Source organism: Saimiri boliviensis, chromosome 2 (genome assembly GCF_048565385.1).
Source record: "Saimiri boliviensis isolate mSaiBol1 chromosome 2, mSaiBol1.pri, whole genome shotgun sequence".
NCBI lineage: Eukaryota > Metazoa > Chordata > Mammalia > Primates > Cebidae > Saimiri > Saimiri boliviensis.
Genome location: NC_133450.1, coordinates 4,129,094 through 4,140,759, shown reverse-complemented (window position 1 = coordinate 4,140,759; position 11,666 = coordinate 4,129,094). Strand labels below are relative to the sequence as shown.

The 11,666-nt window shown below is 51.2% G+C and overlaps 1 protein-coding gene across 2 annotated transcripts; it reads right to left on the bottom strand.

Moving 5' to 3' along the window:
• Positions 1 to 675: 675 nt before the first annotated feature.
• Positions 676 to 9,130, bottom strand: CYP1A2 (cytochrome P450 family 1 subfamily A member 2). Of its 2 annotated transcripts, none has more exons than XM_039468930.2 (7): positions 9,044 to 9,130; positions 7,375 to 8,490; positions 6,329 to 6,449; positions 5,785 to 5,874; positions 5,404 to 5,527; positions 4,065 to 4,151; positions 676 to 1,053 (listed from the first exon to the last, which is right to left on the bottom strand). In XM_039468930.2, exons 2-7 carry the CDS (start codon positions 8,203 to 8,205, stop codon positions 756 to 758), a joined length of 1,551 nt encoding a protein of 516 aa, XP_039324864.1. In that variant the 5' UTR covers positions 8,206 to 8,490; positions 9,044 to 9,130; the 3' UTR covers positions 676 to 755. The 2 variants fall into 2 exon arrangements, with proteins under 2 accessions (XP_039324864.1, XP_039324863.1); XM_039468929.2 differs by having other exon boundaries at positions 7,375 to 8,214.
• Between the last annotated feature and the right edge of the window lie 2,536 nt (positions 9,131 to 11,666).

Here is an 11,666-nt window from a genome sequence, read left to right as displayed (position 1 = left end):
TACTCGGGAGGCTGAGGCAGGAGAATTGCCTGAACCCAGGAGGCGGAGGTTGCGGTGAGCCGAGATCGCGCCATTGCACTCCAGCCTGGGTAACAAGAGCAAAACTCCGTCTCAAACAAAAAAAAAAAAAAAAAAAAAAAGAATTATATATCCAGAAAGCTGCCATATATATATATAGTAATATATATATTATATATATATTATATATCTATATTCAGGCTCTTGTCAATTTTTTTTTTTTTTTTTTTTTTGGTAGAGACAGGGGTCTACTGCATTGCCCAGGCTGCTTTCCAACTCCTGGACTCAAAGGATCCTTCAACCTTGGCCTCCAAAAGCGCTGGGATTACAGGCCCTGCACTTGGACTGCTTTTTTACTTTTCATTTTTATTTTTTGAGACAGTCTCGCTCTGCCGGCAGGTGCCAGGCTGGAGTGCAGTAGCACGATCTCGGCTCACTGGTGTCTCCGCCTCCTGGGTTCAAGCAATTCTCCTGCCTCCGCCTCCCGAGTAGCTGTGACCGCAGGCGCGCGCCACCACGCCCAGCCAATTTCTGTATTTTTTAGTAGAGACGGTGTTTCACCATGGTCTCCATCTCTTGATCTCGTGATCCGCTCGCCTCAGCATCCCAAAGTGCTGGGGTTACAAGCCAGAGCCACCGAGCTCAGTCAAACTGCTATTTTGGGGAAAAAAAAAAAAAAAAGAAGAGAAACGAGGGCTGAGTGCCCCGCACCGGCCCTCCGCATGGCGGAGTCTCCCTCACTGGAAGGAGAAGCGCAGCCGCGCCTGCACGTGTTCACAGCGGGCGTGCTTCATGGTCAGCCCGTCGATGGGGCTCAGGTCGACTGGCACGCCCGGCGGCACGCTGAACTCCAGTCGCTGGAGCAGGATGCCCAGGAAGAGGAAGACCTCCCACCTGCCCAGGACCTCCCCGATGCACCGGCGCTTGCCCAGGCCGAACAGCAGTATCTTCTCACTCAAGGGCTTGTTGATGGCGGTGCCTTCGGCGGTGAGGAACCGCTCGGGCCGGAACTCAGACGGGTCCCCCCACAGCTGCCTGCAAGAGGAGCGGAGGAGACGGGACCTCAGGGGTGGGGAGGCCCTGGGAGGAGGGGCCTGGGGGAGGGAGACGTCTGTTGAGAACGCACATGTGAGGACAGATTGAAAGCAACGCAGGGGGGCCGGGCGCGGTGGCTCGAGCCTGTAATCCCAGCACTTTGGGAGGCCGAGGCGGGTGGATCACGAGGTCAAGAGATCGAGACCATCCTGGTCAACATGGTGAAACCGTGTCCTACCATCCTGGTCAACATGGTGAAACCCCGTCTCTACTAAAAATACAAAAAATTAGCTGGGCATGGTGGCGCGTGCCTGTAATCCCAGCTACTCAGGAGGCTGAGGCAGGAGAATTGCCTGAACCCAGGAGGCGGAGGTTGCGGTGAGCCGAGATCGCGCCATTGCACTCCAGCCTGGGTAACAAGAGCGAAACTGCGTCTCAAAAAGAAAAGAAAAGACAGCAACGCAGGGTGAGTGGGAAGGAACCAAACTGAACTTTGATGCTTATTTCTTTTCTTTTTCTTTTTTTTTTAGACAACCTTTGACTCCTATGGCCCAGGCTGGAGTACAGTGGGTGATCTCGGCTCACTGCAGTCTCTGCCTCCCTCCCACCTGAGCCTCTCGTGTAGCTGGGACCACAGGCACCACGTGCGGCTAATTTTTGTACTTTTTTTTTTGCAGACAGGGTTTTGCTATGTTGCCCAGGCTGGTCTCAAACTTGCGAGCTCAAGCAATCCACCTTCCTCAGCCTCTCAAAATGCTGGGGGTTACAGGCATGAGCCACTGTACCTGGCCTGATGCTTATTTCTTTTACAAAGCTCTCTAAAATGACCAGTCTTAAAGATAGTGCCTTTTAATATTAATTTATTTTATTTTATTTATTTTATTTTTATTTATTTATTATTATTTTTTTTTTAGACGGAGTTTCGCTCTTGTTACCCAGGCTGGAGTGCAATGGCACGATCTCGGCTCACCGCAACCTCCGCCTCCTGGGTTCAAGCAATTCTCCTGCCTCAGCCTCCTGACTAGCTGGGATTACAGGCAAGCGCCACCATGCCCAGCTACTTTTTTGTGTTTTTAGTAGAGACGGGATTTCACCATGTTGACCAGGATGGTCTCGATCTCTCGACCTCGTGATCCACCCGCCTCGGCCTCCCAAAGTGCTGGGATTACAGGCTTGAGCCACCGCGCCCGGCTAATTTATTTCAAATAATGCTTTATCTAAAAGAAAAACAGGCTGGGTTTGGTGGCTCACACTTGTAATCCTAGCACTTTGGGAGGCTGAGGCAGGAAGATCCCTTGAGCCCTTGAGTTCAAAACCAGCCTGGGGAACATAGGGAGACATTGTCTCTCTTTAAAAATTAAAATTAGCTGGGCTGGGTGGCTCATACCTGTAATCCCAGCACTTTGGGAGGCCAAGGCAGGCAGATCATCGGAGATCAGGAGATCGAGACCAGCCTGGCCAACGTGGTGAAACCCTGTCTCTACTAAAAATACAAAATTAGCCGGGCTTGGTGGCAGATTCCTGTATTCCCAGCCACTTGGGAGACCGAGTCATAAGAATCACTTGAAGCTGGGAGGCGGAGGTTGTAGTGAACTGAGATTGTGCCACTGCACTCCAGCTTGGGCGACAGAGCAAAACTAAGTCTAATAATAATAATAATAATAATAATAATAATTAAAAAAAGAAAGAAAGATAAACATACATCTTTTCATCTTACTCAAAATATGCCTCCCACAGGGCCTCAGCAGGATGTCCTAGCTTATGTTTATCGTTTTGGAGTAATGATGAACAGCATAAACATTGGTAGCATTTTCACACTCAAGTGTCCCAGTGTGGATGGTAAATTATATGGTCCCCCTACCTATTCACTGAAGTGGGGCTTTCCAAACAGAGGTCTCTGGGCCATTCACATCAGAACTGCCTGAGGCACCCCACCTTAGATACCACAGTAGAATCCTGGGGGAACCATCAGCTGTAACAAATGTCTTGGTTAATTATTATTATTATTATTATTATTATTATTATTATTATTTTTGGAGACAGAATCTCACTCTGTTACCCAGGCTGGGGATGCAGTGGCACGATCTCAGCTCACTGCAGTCTCCACCTCCAGAGTTCAAGAAATTCTCTTGCCTCAGTCTCCTGAGTAGCTGGGACTACAGGCACATCACCATGTCTGGCTAATTTTTTTTTTAATTTTTTTTTTTTTTTTTTTTGAGACGGAGTTTTGCTCTTGTTACCCAGGCTGGAGTGCAATGGCACGATCTCGGCTCACCGCAACCTCCGCCTCATGGGTTCAGGCAATTCTCCTGCCTCAGCCTCCTGAGTAGCTCGGATTACAGGCATGTGCCACCATGCCCAGCTACTTTTTTGTATTTTTAGTAGAGACGGGGTTTCACCATGTTGACCAGGTTGGTCTCAAACTCCTGACCTCAAGTGATCTGCTTTCTTCGACCTCCCAAGGTGTTGGGATTACAGGTGTGAACCTGCACGTCTGGCCATCCTGGTTGATTCCTGTAACTAAAGTTTGTGAAATCTTTGTCTTTTTGTGGGTTTTTTGTGTGTGTGTGGCTTTTTGAGACAGAGTCTTGCTCTGTTGCCCAGGCTGGAGTGCAGTGGCGTGATCTCGGCTCACTGCAGCCTTCACTTCCCGGGTTCAAGAAATTCTCTTGCCTCAGCCTCTCGAGCAGCTGGGATTACAGGTACACACCACCTCACCTGGCTAATTTTTCTATTTTTGGTAGAGACTGGGTTTAACCATGTTGGCCAGGCTGGTCTTGAACTCCTGACCTCAGGTGATTCGCCCGCCTCAGCCTCCCAAAGTGCTGGGATTACAGACGTGAGCCACCTCACCTGGCCTGTGAAACGTTTGTAAATATTGTCACTTAGAGCAGACTGTACAGCAATTGAGGTCCCCTCCTTTCGTTATATAAACAGCTCCTAGCAGGGACAAAGAGCCTTCTCGAGCTGCCGAACTTGCACACATTTCTCCGGACGGGATGTGTACTCACGGGTCATGGTTGACCTGCCACTGGTTTATGAAGACACAGCATTCCTTAGGGATGTAGAAGCCGTTCAGTGCTGTGTCCCTTGTTGTGCTGAGGAGGGAAGAGGGTGCTGTGAGGCTCAGGGCTGGAAAGCTGGGGCTGTGTTGCTCCTACCTCCTCCACCCCATCCCGATAGGTGCCTGCTGCCCTTTCCACCCCTACACTGGGAGGGGAGGGGAGGCGCAGGGGAGAGGTAGAATCATCCTCCTTCCCTCTTCGTCGCCTCCTGTTTTTTAACTTCAGCAAGTATTTACTAAACTTCTCTTTGTGCCTGGCTGTGCAATGGCTGTTCTCTGAAGCCAAGAAGCAGGCAATTTCAGATACATGTTTTTCTATTTTTTATTAAAAAAAAAAAAAAAAAAAAAAGCCGAGCCGAGTGTGATGGCCCACACCTGTAATCCCAGCACTTCGGGAGGCAGAGGCGGGAGGATCACGAGGTCAGGAGAGCAAGACCATCCAAGCTAACATGGCGAAACCCCGTCTCTACCAAAAATACAAAAAATTAGATGGGCGTGGTGGTATGCACCTGTAGTCCCAGCTACTTGGGAGGCTGAGGCAGGAGAATCACTTGAACCCAGGTGAAGGTTACAGTGAGCTGAGATTGTGCCACTGCACTCCAGCCTCGGCAATAGAGCAAGACTCAGTCTCCCTGCTACCAAAAAAAAAAAAAAAAAAAAAAAAAAAAATGCAGTAGGCAGCCTGGGCCAGCCCTGGGGAGTTTCTAGCCTGGCTGGGGATTCAGGCCTCTTACTGCAGGAATAACTAGAACAACGTTTGGGCCAAAGTAAATGTTCACTAACTCTCCTGACACTGTTAAAATTCCAGGGCATGACCAACTGATGGCTGTAAGTCCTGTAAGACATCAGGAATGAAGCCGTGCCAGCTGGATGAGTCAGAAGACTTCTGGGGAGAGGAAGCTCAAGTCAATGCTGATTTGATGAAGGGCAGGATTCTGGAGTCAGAGAAGAGGCTGGAAGGCATTCCAGGCAGAAGGCTCAGCGTTAGCAAAGCTGGAGGACGGCAGGGCCATGCTTGTGAGCATGAGGCCGACGTAGGCCGCACAGAGGCACTGGGGGGGAGGGAGGACGAGCAGAGGGGAACGAGAGCTGAGAGCGCAAGTGGGATTTCCTCCCGAGAGCTGGGGGTTTGATTATGTTTCGATTGGGTGGGGTGGACTGAGGCTGGGATCTGAGCGGAAGGAGGTGGGGAAGGAGATGCTGAGCCAGGGCCGGGGCTGAGAGGCCAGGAAGAGAAAACATAGGAAGGACTTCAGAGACGGGAGGGCAGGACCGGCGGGCCTCACCTGTGGGGAATGGTGAAGGGGACAAAGGAGGCGTGTCGGAAGGTCTCCAGGATGAAGGCCTCCAAGTAGGGCAGCTGGGGTCTGTCGGAGAGCCGGGGCCGCCGCTCCCTGCCAATCACAGTGTCTGTGGCACACAGAGGACAAGCAGAGCTCAAGGGCTGCCCTCGCTGTCCCATGACGTGTCCCCATGTCACTCTATGTGAGATCATCTATTCACAAGCCAGAGACCCCACTAACCCCCGACATCTTCTAGGCAAAGGCAGGCACTACTGAGTGCCCAGGGCTGCACACAGTAGGCACATAACAGGTGTTTGTAGACTGAACAAACAACCTGGGTCTCCAGGCTTGTGCTGGCCACAGGGTTGGGGGCCCCCCATGTACCCAGTTCCTTCTGGATCTTCCTCTGTATTTCAGGCTTGGTCACAAGGTACATGAGGCTCCAGGAGATGGCTGTTGTGATTGTATCAAATCCTGGACCGTGTCGTGTGAGGTGAGGAAGGAAGAAAGACAGAAACAAGGAAACCATCATTTCCCAAGTACCTACTATGTGTGTACCCAGCATTAGCTTTCTCTGGCCCTGGCCTGTGGGTTTCCTGAGGACAGAGGCTGGGTCTCTTCAACATAAACTTGAGATGCAGGTTTCAGAATTAGCTGCCGGAATTACAGGGGCTTAGACTTACAGGCCAGAGAACACTTTATTGTTCAGATGGGGAAACTGAAGCCCAGGGGAGGAGACGGACTTTGGTGAGTTTCCACTGAGGACTGCTGACATAGCCCAGGCTCAAACCCTGATCCTAGGCCAGGTCTCAGTACGTTGTACCATCTGGTGTAGGGTTGGTGGGTTTTTTGATAGACTGAGGGGCGGGGAAAGGCTGTGGGTGGACAGCAGGGAGTTTGGATGGAGGGGCAGGGTTCCGGCTCCTACCTGCTCCGAAGATGTCATTGACAAGGTTGGTAATCTTCTCCTGGGGGATGAGGTCGCCGCTGGCTCCAGACCTCTTCTCGCTGTGCTTGAGCAGGGCATCCGTGATGTCCTGGACACTGTCCTGAGGGGGCACAAGCTTAAGGACACCCCTGGCACTTCCAGGGTCAAAGGCTGAACCTTGCCTCACTTCTCTGACCTGTTCCTGGGGGCTGGGCACCCCCCATCCCCCTACTTGGTCTCTAGGTAGTGGGCTGCAGCTCGAAGCATGAGCTGGTAGCAGCCCTGGGTATGGCTTAAAGTGTCATTTCATGCCCCACTTACCCTTCTTCCCAACAACCCCAGGGGTCCAATTTCAAAGGAGGAAAAGATTAGTGTGAACACAGGGAAGCCAAGTGACACCAGAGCTGTTGGGGTTCAGGTTTCTGCAGAATGAAAGCTTTCTCACTCATAGGCCCCCTACATTGCAGGGCTCTGCTAGGGCCCCGTTTCCAGGACTTTTTTCTTTTCTTTTCTTTTCTTTTCTTTTCTTTTCTTTTCTTTTTTTTAGATGGAGTTTCGCTCTTTCGCCCAGGCTGGAGTGCAGTGGTGTGATCTTGGCTCACTGCAACTTCCACCTTCCAGTTTCAAGTGATTCTCCTGCCTCAGCCTCCTGAGTAGCTGGGATTATAGGTGCACACCACCACACCCGGCTAATTTTGGTAGTTTTAATAGAGACTGGGTTTCACCATGTTGGCCAGGCTGGTCTTGAACTCCTGACCTCATGATCTACCCACCTCAGCAAGATTACAGGCATAAGCCACCATGACTGGCCTACCAGGACTTTTTCTGGGGGGCTTTGAGGAGCCCTGAGAAGGGGACTTCAAGGATGAGAAAACCGAGGCCCAGAGAAGGGGAAGGATCGGTTCCAGGTCACACAGCTGGTCTGAGGTGTCCAGAGCCTTTCTAGGCCTTGGCAACACAGCAGCTGTGTGAACACACTAGAGCCGGGAGGAGGGGCCGCACCCAGGCCCTGCAAGATGCCCTTGCCGCCTGCACCCCGGGCTCACCTTGTCAAAGCCCTGATAGTGCTCCTGGACTGTTTTCTGCAGTAACTGAAGGAACCTCTGGTTGAAGGCCTTGAACCTCTGCAGGGTGGGGTTGGGTAGGTAGCGAAGGATGGGGATGAAGTCCACGGGGTTCCCAGAGGTGGCAGTCTCCACGAACACTTGACTGTTCTTCACGAGGCTGAGCATCTCATCGCTGCCCTCGGGGAAGTGCTGCCCGAAGCACATGGCACCGATGACTTTGACCACTGACACCAGTATCTGATCGTAAGGGTCGAAGCGCCCAGGCCCTGCCATCAGCTCCTGCAACCTGCTGATCAGGGCCTCAGCCTCCTTGCTCACATGCTCCTCCAGGTAGCAGGAGGATGAGGAGGCCGGGTCAGAGGCGATGGAGAAGGTGTTGAGGGCGTTCTGGGCCAGGCGCCGGCGGGCAGCCCACACGGGTCCAGAGTCTGGGCTGAAGGACATGCTCTGGCCACCAGTGATGAGGGAGAAGCTGTAGAGGTCGGGCCGGCCCTTGAAATCGTCGCCCTGCCGCACCAGGGCCTGCCGGATGGTGTCCAGGCCGCTCAGCACCACCACGGGCGTGCAGCCAATGCGGATCTGCAGCACGTCCCCGTACCGCTGGCTCATCCTCGTCAGCGCCAGGTGCGGGCTCTTCCTCAGGGTCAGCACGTGCCCAAGCAGGGGCCAGCCCCATGGCTCTGGGGGACTTTTCAGGCCTTTGGGGACCCGAGACCTCAAACCCTTGAGCACCCAGAATAGCAGGCAGAAGACGGTAGAGGCCAGGAGAAGCTCTGTGGCCAAGAAGGGAACAAAGTGGGACAATGCCATCTGTACCAACTACGGGGAAAAAGGAAGGAGGAGCCAGGCTGAGGATTGAGATGGAGACATTCATTCATTCATTTTCTCAGGCATTTGATAAACACGGATGCATGTTCTGTGCTTGGCTCCCAGCTGGGTGGCAGAAACACTAAGATCCACCTACCATGTGTCCTGGGTCCCCAGAGCTCACCCTCTGAGCATCACAGAATCTGAGAGCTGGAAAGGAACCTCAAGTTTCCCAGCATGAGCCCTGGCTCTCTCCTCCACCCGTCATCTCCGTTTCCATTTCTGGGGCTGGAGTAGAGGCAAGTGACCACTCCAAAATGGGGAAGCCAAGGACAGCACGCATGTCAGCCCCTGGCACAGCATGCATGCTAAGCATTGTGGCAAAGAGTCCCTGACAGCACTGGCTTCCTGCTGATACCTTCTACACACCTAGGGGACAGGGTGCTCCCCCTACCCAGTGACACCGAGAAGGCCAAGGTGCCAGGGCTGGTGCAAATAGCTTGGGATGCCCCCTCCCCAGGCACTCATCAATACCAGAAAGGGCAGCTCTTCCAAGGATGAGTCCCCAACCTCTCACAGTCTTAGAGATTGAGATTGGGCTGCAGCCAGGCCCAGGGCTGCCCTTGTGCCAAGGGGAGCCCTCCCCATCCCTCTCCTTAGAAATGGCTTAGTCCATGCTGCTCATTTAAAATGGGGAAACAGAAGTCAAGAGCTGAGTAGCAAAGCCTGGAACTCAGGCCCCCTACACCTAGCCCGGGCCCCCCATCCTTCTGTCTCCACTAGCTTCCAGGTTCTATAGTTGGGGATCCCAGGGACTGGAAACTGGTCCCAAGAAAGGTACCTGTAGAGGCAGGCGCTTGAGATTAGCAGGGCTGTAGGGGCTTCTCTGGAGCTTCTGGCTCTAGGTGAGTGGCCTTTTTGTAACCACCACCCCCTATCAGATTGGCCCGGTTGTCCTGATCACCTGATATCAAAGCTGGATTGCCAAACAAAGTTGGAAGGATCAGCCCTTGGCCTTGGGCCATGATCCCTCAGCCCCACCTTCTACCCAAGGTCCAGGGTGACTCTTTGGGGATAGGCTGGAAGGGGTGCTGGGTCCCTGGGGATGAAGGTGCAGCTTTCTTCAGGGTTCAGGGTAGGGAGCCTATTTCTCTGAAGAGCAGGGTAGGGTCTGGGAGTGGGGGTTAGGCCTTTGGACTGATCTGGGCTTCTTTCCCACTGCACTCATGAGGGAGAGCTCTGCCTGGACACTCAGTGTAGGCCGGCCAGGCTCACAGCCCCTCTCCAGGAGGATGTTCTTCCATAGCACCCTCCGACAACCTGTGAGACCAAACAGTAGATGGGCATGTTCTAGCCACTTCTGATTTTCAGCCCAAGTCCCCAGGTGAAAAAGAAAAGGTGATAGGATTTTATGTTCTAAAGACCCCTCGCAAAAAGATCAAGAGATGTAACCAAATGCAACGCATGAACCTCGACTGGATATGGCATTTAACCAAAAATTTAAAAAATCTACAAAAGGCATTTTTGGGACAACTGGGGACATGTGAGCATGAACTGGAGATTAGATGATATTCTGGAATAAATATTAATCTTTTTAGGTGTGAACAGAGTGTCATGGTATGTGGGAGTGTATCCTTATTCTTAGAAGATTAATGCTGTGGCATGGAAATGTCATGATGACTACACCCTCCTTTTGAACGGTTCTGTTAAAAAATGTGCACCTTTAGGCTGGGTGTGGTGACTCACACCTGTAATTCCAGCACTTTGGGAGGCTGAGGTGGGTGGATCACTTGAGGTTAGGAGTTTGAGACAAGCCTGGCCAATGTGACAAAACCCGTCTCTACTGAAAATATAAAAATTAGCCAGGCGTGGTGGCGCATGCCTGTAATCCCAGCTACTTGGGAGGCTGCAGTGAACCAAGATTGTGTCACTGCCCTCCAGCTGGGGTGACAGAGTGAGACTCCATTTCAAAAAAAAAAAAGTACACCTTTAAAGAGCATAATTGTATCTTTTTTTTTTTTGAGACGGAGTTTCGCTCTTGTTACCCAGGCTGGAGTGCAATGGCACGATCTCGGCTCACCGCAACCTCCGCCTCATGGGTTCAGGCAATTCTCCTGCCTCAGCCTCCTGAGTAGCTGGGATTACAGGCACGCGCCACCATGCCCAGCTAATGTTTTGTATTTTTAGTAGAGACGGGGTTTCACCATGTTGACAGGGATGGTCTCAATCTCTTGACCTCATGATCCACCCGCCTCAGCCTCCCAAAGTGCTGGGGTTACAGGCTTGAGCCACCGCGCCCGGCATAATTGGATCTCTTATAACTCAAAGGCTTATCCTGGCTTGAGGGGCTGGGACCCCATTCTCCATGATATACTTATTTCACATTGCATGCCTGTATCAAAACATTTCCTGCTGGATGCGGTGGCTCATGCCTGTAATCCCAGCACTTTGGGAGGCTGAGGTGGGTGGATCACGAGGACAAGAGATCAAGACCATCCTGGTCAACATAGTGAAACCCTCTCTTAAAAAAAAAAAAAATATATATATATATATATATATATATATATATATATATATATACCTATCATCAATAAATCAAGAGAATGTACATAAAGAAATGTTAGCTATTCGTGGACTTAGGTGAAGATATATGATGCTTAATGTACTAAAGGATCTTTAATATGGAGCCAGAGCTTAGCCAGGTGTAAGAGGAGGATGAGGACAAGCCTTAAATTGGATGTGAAAAGGAAGTTTTCTATCTTTTTTTTTTTTTTTTAAGTTACAGAGTCTTGCTCTGTTACCTAGGCTGGAGTTCAGTGGCACAGTCATGGCTCACTGCAGCCTCAACCTCCTGAGCTCAAACAATCCTCTTGCCCCAGCCTCCTGAGTAGCTGGGACTGCAGGTGTGTGCCCCCATGCCTGGCTAATTTTTTATTTAAAAAATTATTTTTGTAGAGTGGAGGTCTTGCCATGTTGCCTGGGTTGGTCTTGAACTTCTGGGCCCAAGCAATCCTTCTGCCTTGGCATAGTGCTGGGATTACAGGTACCCAGTGTGGATGTGAGAGGGAAGTTTTGATTTAGACTGGAGCGAGCTTTTTTATTCCTGAAAACGAGAAAACCGTGGCATCAACCTATGGAGAAGCCAAGGGGCATGGATGGGGAATCCAACAGAGGAACAGAGCATGTTTGAAGGCCATGACTGAGAAAAGAGGAGAGCTGTTTCCTGTCTGTATCTCAATTGACTTCGGATGACTCAATGAAAAAGGTTAAGGTTTGGGGTTAGGCTACGTTTTATAGAAAATCGACTCTTTCTCTCTGTCTGTCTGTCTCTCTCTAATTAACTAAAGTCCACGGTTTACCTAGATTTCCTGGGGCTTTACCTAATGTCCTTTGCCTGTTCCAAGACTCATTGGATATCACATGACATTTAGTCATCATGTCTCTTTGGACTCCTCTTGGCTGTG